Here is a 19,959-nt window from a genome sequence, read left to right as displayed (position 1 = left end):
CACATCTCTGCAGCGAGTCTGCAGTCCTTGTGGGTCACAGCCCTGTGGTGGGATTTCTGCTCGGTAACATTGTGTTGCATCTGGTGTGGGAGAACCAGCACTTCACCACGTCCCTGCTGTGCCAGGGTAGCCCTGTCTGTTCCCTCTGGTGTGGTGCTGTGAGGCTGCTTCAGGCCAGAGCAGCTACGCTTGGGCTCTTGCTGGCCCCTTCCTCTTGCCCACACGGGCTTCTCCCAGAAGGACCAGTACCATCTTTCTCCAGCCCAGCACTGGGTCAGGGTGGTGCAGGCAGCTGCTGGGCTACTGGTGTGGGGTGGTCCTTGCCCAGCCACGGCTGCATGGGCAGGAGGGAGCTTCCATGCTCCGTGTGGGTATTGGAGGTGGGTGCAGGGAATGTCGGGGAGTAGCTCCCAGACTTTCAGCTGGAGCATGCTGGCCAGCCCTGCAGCATGAGCTGCATTGTGCCTCCTGGTCCTGCCAGACTCCTCGTCCCACCCCAGAGAAGAGCCAGTAGCCACTGGGGAAATAGAACTGACAACTTTATAGAGAAAATAAAATTACAACTAAGAGATGGGTGTGGGAGCCACTGCCGGGCAGCTGGAGGCAGTGCTGGCAGGGCAGTGGCAGCCACACCATCCCCAGGGGACCAGGAGCTCCCAGGGGACCAGGGGCTCGCTGGGCCTCGGCTGGGGCCGTGTGGGGGTGCAGGTCCCTGTGTGTGGGCAGTAAGTCCTGGGGCTGGCTGAGAGCAGAGCCCTAGGGGGAGGGCTGTAGGGTGAGAGGAACCAGGACTGAATGGGGGAGCAGGAGGTGGGGTGCAGCTGGGATGGCAGAGGCTGGGTGCAGAGCAGGGCATGGTGGAGGGTACAGGACCTCTGGGACCATAATCCATGTGCCACAGCCCTGGGGACATGGGCACGGAGTCTTCTGGCCAGTGGTCGGGGCGGTGGCCCCAGGCTGGGAGGTGCCGGTGCGCGGTGCTCCAGCACCAGCTCCCCGAGGTGGGGAAGGGCAGCTGGTGACAGTGAGTCCTAAGCAGTCCCCGGCAGGACTCGGTGGCAGTGGTACCGGGCATGAGGCCTCCCCGCCGGCCCCCCAGCAGCTTCCTCCCACCCATGCAGGGTGAGGGAGGGAGATGCCCATCTCCCGGGGGCCAGGGTCCTATGAAATCTGGTTGTTGAGCTGACCCGGGTACTGCTCAAACCGCTTGTTGGCCTCCTCGCTAAGCGCATCGCCTGGGTGGGCAGAGGGCAAGAGCTGTCAGCTCTGGTGCTGCAGGTCACCTGCCCTGCTGCCACCCTGGCTCCCACCACAGCTGCCGCCAGGGCCCAAAGCCCTGTCAGCCTGCACCAACCCAGACACCCTGTCCCCAGCCCCACTGCTTCCTGCAGCCCCCTTGCCCTACTCCTGCGCCACCCCTGCCTGGCCACCCACTGCCCCAGCGTGCCCTTGCCCCCAGTGCCATGTCCCGGGGCTGTTACCGATGTGGCAGCTGTGCACCCAGATGCGGTGCCCGTCGTACTTGCAGTTGCATTTCATGGCATTGTTGGTGAAGTCACTCTCTGCCACCTCGAAGTTGGGGTTGATCACGACCTGTGGGGCACCGATAGTGAGGGTCACAGCCCCCTGCCCCACACCTGCTCACTGAGGAGCTGCTGCCTGTGACAAGGCCCCCCCAGCCCCAGCAGGACACATCTACCCAGCTGCAGTGGGATGTGCTGGAGGGCTCCGAGGAGCTGGCAGCTGCCGCTGTGGGGGGCTGGCCCTGTCACTGTGCACCACGTGCCCATGACCACTGTTGCTCAGAGCAGGAAAACTGGGGCCAAGGCATGCCTGAGCAGCTCCCGCGTGTCTCTGGGCAGGAGGACAGATGCTGTCCCACACCAGCACACACCCCGTCAGCTCTGGCGTGCTCCAGCCTGCTCAGAGGGCGGGGGAGAGAGGGCCGGGTGGCTGCTCTCCCAGCACAGAGAGCCGGAGGTGCAGGGGCAGAGGGTTGCAAGAGGGGCCAGGGGCAGCTGGGCTGCAGCACCTGCAGGATGTAGTTGCCTGGCTTGACATCAGTGATGTCGATCCACTGGCAGTCGATGTCATGCCTGTACAGGTCCCAGCAGCCCACGGTGATGCCCTGCTCCCCGAAGTTGGCACACTCGTACCGCTTGGCCACGTCTGCGGGCAGGATGAGAGCGTGGCTTGTCCCCGCTGCAGCCCCCCATGCTCGCAGCAGCTGGGGCTGGGTGGCCCCGCAGCGGGGACACGGTCAGGGACAGTGCCGCAGGGCCTCAGGGCACCCACCTTCCTCGCACTCGGTGTCCTCAAGGCAGAAGCTGGCCTTGTGTCCCTCCGCCACCTTGGTGCCGTTGGGGGTCAGGATGTCGTAGTGGGTGAAGATGTCCATGCTGTGGTAGTGCCTGCAGGAGGGAGCCCGCACCACCCGGCTGCGCCAGTGCCCCCACGCTGGGGAGCTGGGGGGACGCTGGGGAGCTGGGGGGACGCTCGGTGCGGGGGAGGAGACCCGCGGAGCAGTCTCGCCTGCCCTGCAGCGTGTCCACCCCTCTCTGCCACCTGCCTGGCCCCTCGCTGTCAGGGAGGGTCCCCTCAGCCCCCACCCCGAGGCTGCAGCGCTTCGAGGTCCTGCCCCAGCAGGGGATGTGGCTGGCCCAGGCGAGCTGGGGGGACACTCAGCTGTAGGGCACAGCCTACAGCACCGTCCCTGCCCCCCCGCCCCCCAGGCCCCCAGCCCCAACACTGCTCATTCAGGGACAGCCCTGAGCCCAACTAGGCAAAACTGGATGCTGGGCAGCAGAAGGTGCCTGACCCAGCCTGTGCCTCACCTGGCATCATCCTCGCCTGGCCCACCACAGCAGCACCATCGCCCTCTCCTCCCCCAACCCCTGGCCCGGGCCGATCCCCTGCTGCATGCCCCCCGTCCCTGCCTGTGCTGCACACCCACCGGTGGCACTCGTGCCAGACCCAGGAGTGCCGGCCAGCCTTGGGGCGGAAGTCTGCGCGGCCGTTGTTGTGGATCTGGGAGGAGAAGCGGAGCAGGCGACGGTGCCCATAGGGCCAGTTGGCCAGGCGGGCCGAGCTGGAGAGGCAGTTCTCCTCGGCGGCGCAGTACAGCATGTGCAGCGGCCGGTCCTCGATGTACGCTGTCTCCTGCACCAGCGGGGCATGCAGCAGCAGGTCGGAGGCGGCTGGGGAGCATATGGCTGCTCAGAGACAGGCGGCCATCCTGCTGCTCAGCAGGGACAGGGTGAGCGGCCAGCGCAGGCAGGGCTGAGCCAGCCGTGGGAGTACGTGCCCTCCCCACTGGCTGGGCACAGGCTGACCCTGCAGCCCCGCCATCTGCAAACCCCACTGCCTGCACCCCATTGTTCACAGCCGCTTTATCTGCAACCCCTGGCCCCGCAGCACCATTGCCTGCAGACCCCACCACCCGCAGACCCCATCGCCCGCAGACCCCATCACTGCTCACTCTCAGAGCAGATGACACCTGCGGCAAAGCGTGTGCCCGTGTTCCTGCAGTTCAGGCTGGTGCCATGGTGCTGGCAGTGGCTCAGGGACATCTCATGGCCGGCGCACTTCACCCCGCTCAGCACCATCTCCGTCACGTTGCTGGCATCCCAGTACCATGTCTCCTGGGGAGGGGGCGAGACAGGCTGGGTGGCAGGGCTGGCGGCCACAGGTGCCCCGGCTCCCACGCGCCCAGGCCGCAGCCAGCACCCTGCCCCAGCACAGCCCTGCCCACGTACCCGGGCTGCCCTCAGGGTCCCACCCTGCGGCACACCGTGCCTGCATCCCCTTTCCCCCATACATCCCCATGGCCATCCGGGAAGTGGTGGTACCTGTGCTTGCTGTGGCATCACCAGGGGCTTCCCCACCAGCACCTACCGTCACTGCGTGCAGGGAGTAGCCCAGGCCGAGCTGACGACAGGCCACCATCGCCTCCTTGGTGGTCCAGCCATCGCTGCACACTGTGCCCCACTTACTGCCTCGCTTCACCTCCACGCGGCCCTCAAACGCCGTCCTCCCGCCAGCTAGGCGGATCTGCGGGGAAGGCCTGGGGCCATGAGCAAGCACCCCACTCCATGCCACCCCCCACCCCATCCCCGTCCCATCCCTGTCCCTGTCCCTGTCCCCATCCCTGCGGAGCAGTGGTGGTGGCAGCTTGCTGCCCTGGCCAAGCTGGCATTGGCACCTACTTGTAAGCCATGGTTAGCGAATCCCAGACCCAGCTGGCGACAGGCCACCATCGCCTCCAGCGTACCCCAGCCTTCGCCGCAGACCAGACCCCAGCGGGGCTGGTCCCCATCGCCAGCCCTCACCGCCACCTCGACCCGCCCCTCAAAGCGGCTCCGGCCCCCGCTCAGCCGAATCTGCAGAGAAAAGCAGTGGCAGCAGCATCGTCATCACAACCGATGCTCTGGCTGCTGGGGCCACATCCCACAGGACAGTTCTCCTCAGCCCCTTTCCCTGCAGCACCTGCCCCCTCCCTGGTGCAGCCAGGGCTGTGTTGCGGGGCCCTGACCGGCTGGGGGCTGGGGGCTTTGGGGCGGCAGCCAGCAGCTGAGCAGAGCCAGGCACAGCTTCAGTCGGCAGGGAACTCCCCAAAAATGGCATGTTTGGGGCCAAGAAAATGCTTGTGAGTTTGGGAATTCTCTCACCAAAGCAGGGAAAATGGTTCATTTTGAAATAGCATTCTCATTTCAGAAATGAACAAGTATAAGAGAGTTAAAAATTATTAAAAAGCCAAAAGTGGATGAAATGACAGGCCAGGGCAATCAGGAACACACGGCTCCATTTGCTCATTTCATCATCAGCAAGAAAAAAAAAAATCTTTCTTGGTTGGCCCACAGCGATTTTTTTTCTGGTGCTCCTGCTGGGGAGCTGGCAGCAAGGAGAACAGCAGGGAGCAGCTGCCCCACCCCACCCAGCAGGGCACTCAGAGCCCCCCCGGGGCCTTGCTTCCACCCTCTCCTCACATGGTGAAGCTTGGGACTCCCACTTCCAAAATCCCCAAGCCCCCCAGGGCAACCCTTGCTTCAGACCAGGGCAAAATGTGTGTGGAGTGTGTGATGGGGCACAGAGGAGGAGAGATGATGGGTCATCCTACAGCGGGTCCCCTGGGCCCTCCCCCAGCACCCCGCTCCGGGGACCCCGATGCCGGGAGCTACCAGGCACCGTGGTTCCGCAGATGCTGGCAGCCCCTCACAGTGCACACCAGGTTCTCGTAGCCCATGTAGGGGATGTTGCAGCGGACGGCCGCATCCTCCGTGTGCTTGCAGTCCTCCTGCGTGATGTTCTTGAAGGGGCAGCTCCAGAGGGACTTCTCGGTGCCGAGACACTGCACCTCATTCATGTGGATGGGCCCCATCCCTGCCAGGGGGCCAGCAGGGATCAGGGCCCAGTGGTACAGGGACAGTCATGGCCATCCTGCCCCATGGCTGCCCTTGCCGCTCAGCGTGCATCAGGGGAGCCCCGCACGCTCCTGGCCCCCGCAGCTACTGCCCAGGGCAGCACGGAGGCGTAGCCACAGTCCCTGGGGGATGCTCAGGGCAAGCCTTGCACCACACGCCACTGGTAGCCAGGTGCCCATGGGACAAGCCCAGCTGTGGCTCCCCTCAGCCCAGAAGAGCCTTGTGCCTGGACCAGTGCCTTGTCTGCAGACCCAGGAAGGTGACACCTGGCCCCCCCAGCGCCAGCGCCCTCACCTTGGCCCATGCGTGCCCCAGTGAGGGCCTCCTTGGCGCTGCCGAAGCCCAGCTCACGGCACACTACGCTGGCCGACAGCAGGTTCCAGCGGTCGTCACAGATCGTGCCCCACTCACTGCTCTTGAGCACCTCGACACGGCCTTCGCCGACCTTGGCGCCGCCCTTCAGCCGGATCCGTGGCTGCAGGGGAGCAGGGTCAGGGCATGGTACAGGACAGCATGGTGTGGCACAGTGCTGAACGGCACGGTGCAGCACAGCATGGCGTGGCACAACACAGTGCAGCACAGAGGTTGCTGGCCATGAGTCCAGGGATGTGCAAGGACAGGGCACTGTCCCTAATCCTGCTCCACAAGTCGGTCACCCAGAGACCCACATGCCCGCCCGCAGGTGCAGCCCAGGGGACAGGGCCCTGCAGCAGGACAGTGGCCAGCTGTGGGCCACTGCAGGACTCGGCCCCCTCCCCATGGGGCTCACCTGGCCCTGCTGCTGTTGGCGCTGCTTCTTCTTGTGGGCATTGCCAGTGGCAAAGAGGGGCCCAGGCACACAGCTGACGACCACGGGCATGCCAGCCCTGCAGGCGGCCGAGGTATTGCCCCTGTAGAACTCGAAGGTGCACATGGAGAGGTGCACCTCCGTCCCCACACAGGACACAGAGTGCAGGCGGTAGTTGAGCTGCTGCCGCTCCGTGAAGAGCCTGCAAGGAGAGAGGAGCCTTGAGACACAACCAGCACGGTCAGCTGGCAGCAGAGGTGTCAACAGCCACCCTGCCTGTGGCGGCACTCACTGTCGGTGCCCCTTGCACGGTCCCCAGAGAGAGGCGTGCCATGCCTGCAGGGCACCCTCCCCTTGCCAGTTGCCAGCCCCTTGTCCCCAGCAGCACGGGGACACGCACGGCTCCGGCAGGACTGAGCAGGGCTCCGGGCACTCAGGCTCCCCACTGGAGCCATTTACCTCTTCTTGGACCCTACATCTTCCCTGTGCTTTTGTTTAGTCTGAGATTTGGAGGCCAGCCTGGAAAACAGAAAACAACCATCAAGGAGCCCGGGACTGTCACCTCCACCAGCTGCAGTGACACGGGGAGGACAGCCTGCCCTGGCTTCACTGAAAGCTGAACTGGGCACGTTGGCCCCGCAGGAGACTCATGCACGTCCTCTTCATGGCACGCGTGGATGCAACAGCATCATCTGCTGCCAGCAATGTGACACAACTGCCTTCACAGCAATGATGCAGTTTCCTGCCCACATGCCCACATTCACCCCAGGAAACTGTGCCGGATGCAGCAACATCCCGTGCTGCCTTGTCACACAGCAGAAGATCAAACACCAGTGGCAGCTATTTGATCTGTTGGGTACAAGTGAGGTGTGCCCATGTCCTTGCCCAGACACCAGACAACATCACTGTGCGATGCTCCAAGGGGAGCAGGATGCCCAGCAAGGACAGCACCCAGCAAGCGGTGCAGGCAGCGGGGGCTCTCCCCAGTGCCACGGGGCACCGTGAGACTCCCTGCAGGCTTGCAAGGACGCACTGCCTGCGAGATGCACATTGAGTAGTGTGGAGAAGAGGCAGCTGCCCAGGGCCCGGTGCACACATGACGTAGGTATAGTCCCAACACACTCAAATGCTTTGCTTCACTCAGGCAGGAAGATGCCAAGCAGGGCCAAATCCCCAGGGACCACAAGGAGTGAAGAGCAGAGCACCCCAAAACATGGCAGGGGACTGACACCCACCAGGGACAAGGCAAAACTGAGTCTGGCAACTGACTGACCCTGCTGCCTGGTGGCATGTTTGTGTCAGCCCGCACGGCCCAGTGAGCCCCAGGACACAGCACAGGGCTGCCGGGAACCAGGATTCACACAAGTCAGCCGGAGGCCACCAGCACCCATTCACACTCCTCAAACCACAGCTCGATCCAGCACCTGGCTTTGGGTCCCCAGTACAGTCAGACATCACTTAAGTGCTGCGAGCCCCGGGCAGAGCCACCCAGGTGGTTGGAGAGGGAGGAGAGGGTGCACATCCAGCCTGGGGCTGAGATGGCTTCGAGGGGGGGGCTCTGGCAGCAGCCGACCCGCCCCTGCCAAGGGGCTGTCGGGGAGCCAGGGCCCGGCTCTTTCAGCCACGGGAAGGAAGAGCACGAGAGAAAACAGGCGTGATTGGCAATGTGAGGTTTAAACTCGGTGCCAGGAAAACTTTTTCCCCATGAGGGCTGTTCAGCATTGGAGCAGAGGCCATGAGGCTGTGGGGTCTCCATCCCTGAAGGTTTTCAAAAGCCAACTGGGATGAAGTCCTGGGCTGACCCGCAGCTGGCCCTGCTGCACACGGGGGTTGGACCAGGATTCCCCTTCCAGCCTGGATCAGCCTGTGACTCCACATGCGACTGCAGTCACGCAGCCACAAATTGATAAGTCCTGGCAAACGAACGTGTGGCTTTCAGGAGACAGCTCCTGCTCCAAGCCGAGGGAAGGGAGCAGACCGCAGTTCATGGACTTCACAAAGCATTTCACCCAGTGCTGCCCGGGAAATACCCGCTCATTGGAAAAGGGGCAGTTAGCACCAAACCAGACAAATAACAGCACATTGCAGTGAGTGGGACCTGTGGGTGGGGGTCTGAGGAGACCCCAGGGGCTGGCCCCGTCTGCCTTTCCACCACCAGGGCATGCACAGCTGCAGGAGCTGGTGAGGACATCTGTTGGGGACACAAAGCTGGTAAGTGTCACACTGAAGAGCTCGCAACTGGTCCAAAGTGTAGGGCACCTTCGGCACCGGGGAAGGTGGTGGGACCAGGGTAAGGTTGTATGCTGGGGACAGAGATATGTCTCCGTGGGCTCAGGCGAGAGGTGCTATGCCCTAGCCCAGAGAAGATGGGCTCTGGCTCACTGCACCCACAGCCAAACTGGGCAGCAAGGTTCAGGGACAGAGGGAAAGGGCAGCCAGGCTATCCCTTGGGACTGGCAGAAAGGCAGCAAAAGCAGGGTGGGAGAAGGTGCAAGAGATCCCAAGCAGATGCAGCACTCAGGGAAAGACCTGCCGCACCATGCCCATCACGCTGGTGACCAGCACTGCTGCTCGCACTGCTGTGCCCATCACCCTGGTGACCAGCCTTGCTAGCACCGCTGAGCAAGTGCTCTCATGCCCACACCAGCCCACCCTGCCAGCCTGCCCCGTGGGGAATGGAGGGGTGAGCAGCCTTTCCAGCTTCCCCATTGCTGCTTTCTGCAGAAAGCAGCCCATTTCCACAGCCCTCCCTCCCCATCTGCCAGGAGAGATGGCTCTTCTCCGAGGCCTCCTGGTCCCCATGGGGCTGCAGCACAGGATGCCGCAGCCCCCCCCACCGCTCCCAGGGGATCCTGCCCACAGTGTGTCTGTGCTGCAGACCATGGCCCCCATGCCAGGATTCCTGCCTGGTGTGTGGGATGGGGGCTGCTCTGCCTGGGGCACAGCCAGCCTGGGAGAAAGACTGTCTCTTGCCGGGGATGGGGGACCCCAGTGCACACAGGCAGGTCCCACCAGGGTGGTTTGTCCTGCCTGCACAGCACAGCCCAGGCCATCAGTCTGCTCCGTCCAGATCCATTTGTGCCAGGATCTATTCTAACGGCAGAGACTGGCAGGGCCAGACAGCCCATCTCTGCCAAGGGCTCAGCAGATGGGGCGCCCCAGCCCCTTACCTGCCGCCTGGCCTCAGGCTCCAGCCCTTCATCCTGGCTGCACGCTTCAACCGCCTGTGGGAGCAACACCGCCAGCTGCCCAGTCAGGGGTGCATGCAGTGCTGGGCACCACGCTGGGCACCACGCTGCAGGCAGTGTGTCTGTGCCCACAGCCCTGTGCCGCTCACTCAGGCCGTGGTGCTGCTGGAGCATCCCTGCCTGGCTGGGCTGCAAACCTCCCCTCGGACGAGGACCCGTGTGCCCTGCGCCGGGGGAAATGTGGACGTGCACCACTGCCAGGGAGCAAGAGCTGCCCTCTGGGAGCAGCCTCTGCAGTAGTGCATAGGGCAGGTGGGCAGCCGTGGCCCCTCAGCTATGCCACAGCCCCCCGGCTTGGTGAGTGAGCACCCATATGGCCAGCTGGGGCTGGGACTGGTGAGCAGCAGAGATGGGACTTACACTGGGGAGCCACAGCACCCAATGGCGTGACACCTCTCTGCCCTCCAGCACTGCACCATGTCCCAGGCACTGTCCCCAGCCCCGTGCCCCCAGCTCTGCTCCAAAACCCCAACTCCCTGCCGGACTCACTCACTTGTAGAAGTTCCTGTTGACCTTCTTCTCAGCAGGGAAGCCCATCATGCCACAGACGACACGGCTGTTCTGGCTGTCCCAGCCCTCATCGCAGATCTGTGCCCAGCCATCCTTGTAGCGCACCTCCACAATGCCCTCCATCACCGGCAGCTGCCTCCGGGCCCCAGACACCACCGGCCGCAACCGGACCTCCTCCACGTGGCTCTGCTCAGTCTGTAGGGTGCACACAGGTCAACCCTGGCTCGCACTGTACCCCTCTGCTCTGGCTCCCTGCCAGCCCCTTCCTGGGGGTGCCCTGAGGACACAGGCACCTGCAGGAGAGGGGGTCCCCAGTCCCAGGTGAGGAACAGGTATTGCCAGGTCCTACATCCCTGCAGGCCACATCTGACAGCCCTGGGCAGCCAAGAACCTCATCCCATCCTGTGCAGCTAGCGCCCCACATCCCCCTGTCCTCCGGGTGCAGCAGCCAGGAGAGCCAGCACTGCCATCCCATCGCCTTGGGATCCTGCACCTGGAGGGAGGGTGCTCAGCCCCCCCCATGCCCAGGCACCCACCCAGAGCAGGATGGCAGCAGGGCCTGCCAAGACACAGGCACAGCTGGCAGGACACTGCCCCAGCCCCCCTCGCCTTGCTGGAGCCTTGTTGTCCCATGCCCAGAGCTGTGCCATGTTCCCACACTCCAGCCACATCCCGAGCAGAGCCTCGTCCTCCACAGGCACTGTGTCTGGGGGTGGGACAGGGGCCCCAGCCCGGAAGACCAAGGGCAGCCACAAGAGATGGTTTGAGAAACAGAGAGCCTGGAAGAGAGAAGGCGAGAGGGAGGGGCCAGGCGTGCTGGAGAGGTGCAGGGTGGAGGGGCAGGTCGGGGCCCGAGCGTCCCCAGCAGTCACGAGAAAGAAGAAAACAGGCTGCAGAGGTGAGAGACAGACCCCTTGGCTCGGAGGAGCTGCTGGGAGAAGCGGCAGCTTGGGATGCTGGGGGACGCCAAGGCAGCATCACGCTCCTATGCATGGCAGGGATGTGCCGGCTGCAGCCCCAGAGCCGGGTTGGGCTGGGGGCACCCCGGGGAAGTAGGTGCCCACCCGACTCAGGGGCACCACGGGTCCCGGGAGCCAGGGCAGCGGGGCAGCACGCCCCCCTCTCTGTGGGGACAGTCTGTGTGCTAGGGCTGAGGGAAGGCACTGACAGGCTCCCCTGGTCCTGCACACAGGACCCTGCCCGTGCCCGGTGGGACAGCTGCCTCCTGACTATTCAGGGTGGACTGAGGCCAGGCTGGGCTGCCCCATGGCAGGGCTGCCCCACAGCAAGGCTGCCCCACGGCAGGGCTCCCGGCAGGCAGCTCTGTGTGATTCTGGGCAGCACCAACTGCCCACCCTGGCCAGCAGCTTCCTCACCTCAATGACGTTGGAGTCCTTGAAGCCTGGGATGCGCTCATCCTTGCAGATGACACCTGCATCTTCCTCGTGGCTGCAGTCGCTGTTCCCCCAGCCCCGGTGTTTGCAGTCCCCTATGCTCTTCTCACCTCCAGCACAATTCACATTGTCCAGCCAGATCCGCCCTGTCAGACACCAGGGCTGGGGTGAGGTGGGGACCAAGCACATGCAGCACCCCCTGGGAGCAGGGAAGGTGCCCACTGAGCAAGACCAGGAGCCACGCAGGTGTGCAGCAGGAGTGTGGATGCTGGGCTGGGGGCTGCCCTCCCTCAGCACAAAGCTGAAACCGGCAAAATGCCACTAGTAAAGCCCTGAGTGGGGAATCTGCAGATGGGGGCTTTCCACCTCCCCAAGGGGCTGCTCTGCCAGGTATAAAGCCCCCACGTAACATGAACCCTGGGGTCTGTACAGCATCTCACCTGCAGCACAGCCTGTGACACCTCTGCACTCTACGGCCACGCACAGCGCCAGGCACTCAGCAAACATAAGACCTGCCTGCTTCCACCCTGCCCCCACCCAGCAGTGCATGCAAACCTGCTGCAGCACGCGCCCTGCCCCTGACATGCAGCCACAGCCAGGATGCTCCCACCCCGTGCAGTATGGGGGACTGTGCCCCACCACCCCCGTCTTACCGATGCCTTTGCCATACTTGGCACTGTGGGCCCAGCCGGTGGCAGCCACAAAGCCGAGGTGCCGGCACAGCACATGTGCGTTAGCCAGCGTGAAGTCGTCATCGCAGATGGTGCCCCACTCATCATTGTAGAAGACCTCAACGCGGCCCTCGTTGTGCTTGCGTGGGTAGCCAGCCAGGCGAAACTTCAGCTGGGGTCTGGGGGTGTGCGTGGGGCCTGGCAGGGTGGGCTGGGCGCTGCCCACCCACAGCCACACGCTGCTCAGCAGCACCAGCAGCTCCCGCCATGCCCACGTGCCGCAGCTTCCCATGGCAGCACGGCTCTGCAAGGGCAGAAAGGGTCAGGGGACGCAGGATGCACGAGCCGTGCTGTAGCACCAGCCCCCCCCGATCCAGCCACATGCCAGCTGAACCCCCTGCTCACACGCAGCTCCGCTCCGTACCAGCACGCCTGCACATCAACCCTGGCCGGAGCCAGCCCACTCTCACTGCCCACCCAGTGCCCCCTGCACCAGCCTGGCATCCCCAGGCTGCCGCAGGCCAGGGCTCTGCCCAGCTCCCCCAGCCTTGCACCCCTCTGCGGGCAGCCACTGCTGAAACCCCATGAAATCCCACCGTGCCACCAGGTCACATCTGCACCAAAGGGCAGTGGCGTCACCCCCTGGAGGGTCAGCTGGAAAAGAGGGGGATCAGCTGACAGAGCGGAGGCAGCGGGAGCAGGACCAGGGCCCAGGGAAAGCCCGGACGGACCGGCCAGGAGCTTGATCCACCAGGAGCATTGCAACAGCTGCCGGTCACCAGCAGCTGCCAGCCCCCACTCCTGCCCCCTGCCAGGAGCCGCGCAGCCCAGCCTTTCGTGTTCCTCTGTGCAGCGTTTCTCCAGCCCTCCAATAACATCTGTGGCTCCCTGAATACCTGAGGGAGATAAGGTATTCCTGCACCAGTCCCCTCGGCAAACAATAGTGAAAACACTTCTCTGTGAACCGCCTTCCCCTCCCAGTGCAGTATTCCCATTTATCCTGTCAGGGACCACTTTAACCCCGTGTGTGCCGCGGCAGCCCAGGAACAGCATTTCTGCATGGGCAGCATCAGCCCTGCCCCAGGCTGGGTTTGCCATGCTTTTGATGGCAAAGCTGTGGTGCTTCCCCAGCACCACAGCACAGCGATCCGCCTGCCTCCCGCTGCCGCAGCCTCACACCACCCTTCCAGCCAGCCCCTTCCACAGGTGGGGAAGCATACCCCCAAACCTGGGAACCCCCCCCCCCCCCAGGACAGGCCCACCAGAAATACATCTCTGCGCCCTGCCTCCCCCACCCCAAGAGCAGATCCTGCACACCGCACATAACGGTAGAAAGAGTAAGGTCCGGCTTACCCATAAGTAGGAGCCATCTAGGACTCCAACATTTAGCTAAAGGTTTACAGAGGAAGGAAAACAAATGTAAACCCTGCACATGCTCCCAGCCTGGGGCTGTGCCACAGGGACCCTTCCCACAGACCCTCCCCACAGTGCCAGCATGCTTCCCTGCAAGCCTTCGTCCCCACTCTCTCGCAGCTTGCTGCTTGCTGCCTGCGTGCCAGTTTGGTAGGATTGTGAGGGTGTATTGGGGCACCCTCAGGCACTGTGGCTGCTCTTGAGGTGCTACGTTGTAAGAGTCCCTTTCCCTGGACTAAGGCCTGTCCACATGTTGCCCCTTTGCTCCTGGCCCCTCTGCACCTGCGGGGCGACAGCAACGTCCCTGCAGTGGCTTTGGGAAGGGGTCCTCACAGTGAAGGGGCCAGGGAGTCCCCACTCAGTCAGCACAGCCTCTCCGGAGCCTTGCTGCCAGCCTGGCTGCCAGCACCGGGCTGAGGGCTGGCACGGCTGACCCACCACCCCGCCAGCATCTGGGGCAGGGTTTCAGCAGAGGCTCAGCTAGCAGGAATCGGCTCCACCCCTGCACTGCTCATTTTTCCTTATGCTGGAGGCCTGGTCCTCCCTTCAGCTTCTGGGAATGCCTCCTGGACCCAAGGCAAGGGCGAACCAGGATGGTGCCCCGAGCCAGCCCCTTTTCCATGCCTATTGGACCAGCAGAGACCTCTGAAAGGGCCAAGACCTGCTGCATGCCTGCCGCTTCGGGCATCTGTCACATTGGAGGTGTCACTAAGAGCAGTGAGTCCCTTGGGATGATGACCCGGGTGGTGCCTGCAGGGGTGCTCAGGGAGAGAGGGTGAGAGGTGACACGGATCAACACCGGTCCAGACGTCACAGTGGGACCCGCTCAGGGCAATCACACCAGCGCTGGGGCTGGTGCTCCCCTCCACCACAGCTGGGGGCACAGGGGACACCACAGCACTGATGGAGCCACAGCAGCCGGCAGGAAGATGCCCTGGTTCTCTCTTCCTGGGGTTGGTGGGAGCTGGCTTTGGGCTCCCTGCACCTCAGCTGCCTGCTTCGGCTCTGCGAGAACAAAACAAAGCCCAGCAGGAAGCATATTTGTGGGCAGGCAGCAGGGAAATGCTTTGCTGAACTTTTTAATCAGCCTGGCAGGAGAAAAGAGGAGGGCAGGCGCAAAGAGCCACCCCAGCCCTGCCAGTGGCTCAGGAAAGGGGGTCTCTGGGCTTGCCAGGGGCAGGCAGGGTAGGAACACTCCATCTGCATCTCTGCTCTGTCTGGAAAGCAGCAAAGGGATGAGTTTACCATCTCACAGCAGTAATAAACCCCTTATTCCACCACTGGTCACCCCCCTGCCCAAATGCAGCATTATAAATCCTCAGGGCTACACCACTTCGCACATGACACAGAGATTTGAGCCCTCTCAACGCTAATCGTGACACACCTGGGGAGACTGGGAAAGCTGCAGGCGCATAAGGGCTAAAGCTTCACCAGCACTTGCACTGAATGAGCAAGATAATGTGGACTGCAGGCAGGCTCCAGTCTGTTTTGCAACGGGGTCAATGCCACGTTAAAGGACGGCAGCACAATTAATGCCAATCTCCACAGTTCTGCAGAAATGGCCCATGTCAGAAGGCTGGTATGACCTTTTATGAGATCACAGGTTTGGTTAATTGGAGTAACTGTGTTGATATAACAGGCTGAGACTGGAAGGCATTCAATTCATCTTGCACCACCTTTTAATGAATAATTAGCACTCAACAAAATCAGTGCACCTTCTACTAAGTGGATTAAAACTGGTCACCTGCTGGAACTAAAATGTGGTTACAACTGGGGAAGTCACCATTCAGTGGGCTTGCTGGTGAGGATCACATGCTTTTCAAAGCAAAACCATGTCTGGAGGAGGAAAAAAGTCCTTTCCTGGTACAGTCTGCAAAGGCAGAACAGGGCAGGAGTGTGCAGGACTGCGATGGGGACAGACCTGGACAGCCTGGTAAAATGGCATCATGTAGCCTGTATCCCTGTGTACAAGGAAAATTTAAACCTGTGCATTCAGGAACAAAGCATGTAGGACCAGACATTCCCACTGCTCCTCCTCTGCCCTCGCAGCTCAGACTGTCCTCAGCTCCTGCCACTCATCTTGGAAATTCCCAGTAAAATGCCCTGCTGAGGTCTGCACAGGCCCACAGCACTTCCCACAGCCAAGCTGGGACAGCTGTCAGGCTGGCAGTGAGGACGCCCTGTGGCACGGCACAAGCCGTTTCCCTGTTCCTCTGCTATCTCCCTCGCTGAACGTGCTCTGAGCCGGTGTGCCAGGGAGGTCAGGCTAACAGCGCTCTCGTTGTCCAGATCACTTTTTCCATTTTCTGAAAGGTAAGCAGTGCGTTTGCTCTGCCCCAGCCATGTGACGCTGCCCGACTTCCCCACTCTGCTGGCAGGCTTTGCTCCGTGTCCTGCCTGCTGCTCCTGGACGGGCATCCCACCCCAGCCCCGGCAGGGCCAGTGCAGGGAGCTGTGGCACAGCTTTGCAGGTCAGCAGATGCAGCTCACCCATGCGCAGCATCTCCCGGGTTCAGCCCTATGGGACAGCAGCCCTGCCGGCTGGCACGGCAGGAAGCACAGGATCTGTGCCAGGGCTGGGGCTCTTTGGCTGGGACAGACAAGCCAAGGGGGCCCTCCACCCCAGAGGGCTGACCACAGAGAACAAGAGACCCAAAGGCGATTTCCCATCTCCTTCCCACCTCTGGCCAGGGGAAGGTGTGCCCCTTTGCCCAGCCTCCGTGGGTTCGTCCTGCTGAGAGTACTGGTACCACAAGGGCAACAGCTCCTGCCCACTGGCACCCAGGGCAGCTGGTGCCACCGGCAGGCAGCACAGTGGGAGGATGTGAGTGCTGGTGCTTTCAGAGGAACAGGAATCTGCAGGAACCACACACATCCCCTGGAAATGTGCAGACAGCCTGGGCATGGCCAGCCAGCATCCCCTGTGGGATGGGCAGGGGCCAGGAATCACCTGGGACAGGGATGGGGTTTCCAGGCATGTCCCCTGGCTGCTGCCACCGTACGTCTTAGACAGGAGCTGGGCACAGTCCTGCCCCAGCACCTCAGCTATTCTGCTGCCAGCTGCCTGCTCAGCGAGGGACAGTCTCCTTTTGGACTGGGGCTCCTGCCAGAGCCGCTGGCCTGTGCCGTGCCGCGCTGTGCTGAACGTGCCTGCCCTGGCATGCAAGTGGGTTCAGACGCACAGCAGCACTTACGCTGCAAATGGAAAGTGCTCAGGAGGACAGGCTGGCCCTGAGCAAATGCTGGGCGTGGGAGCCGGAGAGCAGCGTAGGTCCTTGCTACTGCCCAGGAAACCTCAGGAATGTCCCGGCCAAGAGCACGCAGGGCCCTGAGCCACCTCCCAGCCCATGGCACAGCTCGTGCTGGGGCATCCAAGAGCCCCACAGGGCTGAAACCCCTGGGGCTCCCCGCACCACTCTGACCTCAATCCCATGCTGCTGAGGCTGGCACGGGCACAGGGACCCTTCAGTGCAGAGGAGCCCCTGCAGCTGCAGGAGCCACAGCACTGCTTAGCCTACTCCCACTTCCAGCCCCAGTGGCTCTGCCTGTCCCAGCAGACGACGGGCTCCTACGCTCCCCTAGGACACAGCCACCCTGGCAGGGCCTGCAGCCCTCCTGGCCAGGGGCTGCCCCCCACCATTGCTCCACTCCCCTAACAGCACCTTGCACAGAGGCTGGCCCTCCTGGAGGGGCTCGGCTGTGCCAACAGGGCTGAATGGTGCTGACGAGGGGTGCCTGGAGTCCAGGGGGGGCTCCTGGCTCCCAAGGACTGTTCAAAGCTCATGTGCCATTCAGCACCCACCAGGCACCGAGAGGGACATCAGTCTGCCCCAGCGAAACCCTGGTGAACGGCAAACAGACCTCGGGAAGGGGCAGCTCCTGAAGAAGTGGGGCCCCCCACAAGCTGGCATGTTTGATTGGCATATGTGACGGCAGCCAAGCGCCGGTGTCCTTGTGACATGGATCAAGATCCCAGGCTGCAGCAGCAGGGAAGGGCCAGGCCACGACGGGCCCCCCAGGAACATGCTCTCTCAGCAGCTGCCTCAGACACACACATGGGGACATGGAGTAACCCAGGCACTGACAACTGGAAGGACTCAGATAAGAGCAACACAAGTGACTGAAGACCTGGGAAACCTGCCAGCACAAGAAGGAAGAAGCTCCCTCTGTTTATCCTTCCTTGGGAAGGTTAAGGGGTGACACAGTCACACTCCGGCGAGGCCCACACTGGGACATCCCTGAGAGCGTGGGGTCGCATCCCTAGCACTCGGGGCAGGAGAAGGTCTGGTGGGTCCCATGGCTTCAGGCGCTGGGCTCCATCCCTCCCCTTCTCCCCAGGGTCCCAGCATACACAGCCCAGCACTGGTCCTTTCGCAATTCCGGATGCCTGGATGAGCCTGCCTCGCTCTTCCTGCTTCCCAGCAGCCCTGGGGTGCCAGTAGTGTGTGTGCATGAGCTGGGGGAGCCCCAACACCCCCAGCCCACTCATGCCGGGACGAGCCAGCCCCCTGCCTGCAGGGACCCCATGGGACTGGAGCTCGGAGTGAGCACAGCCAAGGTCCAGAAGGCAGCAGGGCTCCACACCTGAACTGCACCAGGGAGCAGCCCGGCAGCCACCACAGGAGCCTGGCCACTCTGGCAGGCTTGGTGACACCTCTCATCGTCACCCACCTCTCGCTGGCTGGGAGCTCACTGCCTCTCACTGCCCAGACAGCAGGGTGCCTATCCACACCATCCCACCACTACATGCCCCCATCCTGGACAGTGACAGGGACACTGCTGCAGACAGCACACCCTGGCTCCAAGGGCTCTCTGGGGCATCAGTTGGGGCAGACCACTGAGTGCATGCTGGGCTGCACCACCCTTCCCCTGCCGACCCCACTGGGCTACCTGATGTTCCCCTGCCCTGCTGTCACCCTAAACCAGGGCAGGTCATAGTACAGCTCTTTGCAGTTCCTACCACCAACCCGTCTCCCCAGGACACGGCAGGGCCCTCAGCTCTGCCAGGAGCTTGCCTGCTCCACCCTGGGCTCCCCTGGGCTCTGGAGGGGCAGCCCCCCAGCTGCGGGCAGAAGGGAACGACCCTGGAGGAATGTGCAGGCGCTGCAGCCATCAGCCACACGGTCTGGACAGCCCAGACAGGCTGAAGGGCAAGCAAAAGGTCTGGGGGACTCAGGCACCCCAGAGCAGCGAGGCAGCTTGCTCGGAGCTACTGAGACGTAGGTGACCTTCTCTGGAGAGCAGCGGGGAAGATGCAGGGCCACCAGCAAAGAGAGAGTGCCTCCCCCAGCCCTCACACCTCACATCGCTTCATCCATCCTCTCTCCCAAGGGCTACCGCAAATTCCATCTTCGTGGAAATGCTGACTCTCCGCCGGCCTTTGTAAACCACAGCTCAGCAAACAAGCCCCCGCAGCCCGCACGCTGGGGCACACAGCACAGCCCCGCCGCGGCACCCCGCGGGCCGGCTGGCTCTGCCACGGGGACCGGCGTCGCGGCTGTCGGCGTCGCACGGCCCCCTCCGCCGTGCCCGTGCCTCCAGCACCCCACGGACACGGCACGGAGATGCTCTGACAGCCGGGGGACGGGGCGCTGAGACGGGCACCCCCGCAGGCCCAGGCAGCGTTGGCACGGCGCGGCCCCACGCAGCCTCGTCGCTGGGGTCCCCCACAGCCTTCGCGCATCGGGCACCCAGCCCCTCGCACCGGCGCCGCTCCGCGCGGCCCCGCACGGCGCAGCCCTCCCGCCCCACGCGGCCGGGACGGCGGCAGCCCCGCCGCCGCACCCCCGCCCCCAGCCCCGCCGCCCGCCCGCGGCCGCCCGCGCCCCGACACCGGCGGGCTGGCTCCGCGGGTGCCGGGCACGGCTCGGCGAACCCAGCGCCGCCGGTGCCGCGCCGGTCCGAGCCGCGTTCCCCGCCGGCGCCGGGCCGGTCCCCGCTCGGCTGCCCCGGGCGGTACCTCTGGTCCCTGCGGGCTGCGCAGCTCCAGTAGCACCGAGCGAGAGAGTCCAGCCGAGTGCCGGCGGAGCCGAGCCGTGCCGAGCCGTGCCGCCCCTCTCCGCCCCGGCCCGCCCCGCGCCGTGCCCAAGTGTCCGGGGCCGGCCCGTGCCGCCCCGCGCCGAGCGGCCCCGGCTCGCCCCCGCAGCCGGCCCGGCGAGGACGGGCCCAGCGCCCGCGGCCCCCACCGCCCGCGATGGGGCCGGCCCCACAGGGGCCCCCGCCCCGGCTGGGCTCCGCTCCAGGGCCGGCCCCGGCCCGCCCGGGACGGGACCTTGGGGGCTGCCCCGCCGCTGCGGGGCCGCTCCGAGGGCCGCGGGGGGGTCCCGCTGCCGCCTCGCGCCTTTCTCCGGACAGCCCGGCCCTCCCTGCCCACGGCCCCGAGCCCTGCTCCCACCCGCGGGGCCGTGGGGCGACCCGCGGCAGCCGCGGGCACGGGGGGGGCGGCTGCTGGCCTGGGTAGCCGCGCTCCGCGGGCAGGGGGTGCAAAGGCGCAGGGAACGGCGGGTGCCCCGGCCC

The 19,959-nt window shown here is 64.0% G+C and overlaps 1 protein-coding gene across 5 annotated transcripts; it reads right to left on the bottom strand.

Annotated features, from left to right (window-relative positions):
* Window positions 1-522: 522 nt before the first annotated feature.
* On the bottom strand, window positions 523-19,499 carry LOXL3 (lysyl oxidase like 3). 5 transcript variants are annotated; one of them, XM_040589395.1, is made up of 16 exons: window positions 19,403-19,499; window positions 12,013-12,334; window positions 11,342-11,505; window positions 9,949-10,160; window positions 6,667-6,726; window positions 6,190-6,409; window positions 5,715-5,895; window positions 5,225-5,379; window positions 4,206-4,379; window positions 3,895-4,050; window positions 3,479-3,641; window positions 2,954-3,197; window positions 2,296-2,411; window positions 2,033-2,169; window positions 1,482-1,593; window positions 523-1,235 (listed from the first exon to the last, which is right to left on the bottom strand). In XM_040589395.1, the coding sequence occupies exons 2-16, from the start codon at window positions 12,320-12,322 to the stop codon at window positions 1,162-1,164; spliced, it is 2,478 nt and encodes an 825-aa protein (XP_040445329.1). In that variant the 5' UTR covers window positions 12,323-12,334; window positions 19,403-19,499; the 3' UTR covers window positions 523-1,161. The 5 variants fall into 5 exon arrangements, with proteins under 5 accessions (XP_040445329.1, XP_040445350.1, XP_040445357.1 ...); XM_040589416.1 differs by lacking the exon at window positions 3,895-4,050; XM_040589423.1 differs by lacking the exon at window positions 4,206-4,379.
* Window positions 19,500-19,959: the final 460 nt, after the last annotated feature.

This window comes from Falco naumanni, chromosome 1, assembly GCF_017639655.2.
Source record: "Falco naumanni isolate bFalNau1 chromosome 1, bFalNau1.pat, whole genome shotgun sequence".
In the NCBI taxonomy this organism is placed as follows: Eukaryota; Metazoa; Chordata; class Aves; order Falconiformes; family Falconidae; genus Falco; species Falco naumanni.
Note: the sequence above shows the minus strand (reverse complement) of the source record. Positions and strands in the feature narration are given on the sequence as shown.

What these genes read in the sequence shown, in the direction of transcription:
- LOXL3 (XM_040589395.1), bottom strand. Translation starts at nt 12,322, where the DNA reads ATGGGAAGCTGCGGCACGTGGGCATGGCGGGAGCTGCTGGTGCTGCTG. An exon ending in ACATGGGCTACGAGAACCTG is followed by an intron (nt 4,380 to 5,224) that starts GTGTGCACTGTG and finishes TTTTCTCTGCAG; the next exon opens with ATTCGGCTGAGCGGGGGCCG. An exon ending in CAGGCAACTACATCCTGCAG is followed by an intron (nt 1,594 to 2,032) that starts GTGCTGCAGCCC and finishes GGTGCCCCACAG; the next exon opens with GTCGTGATCAACCCCAACTT.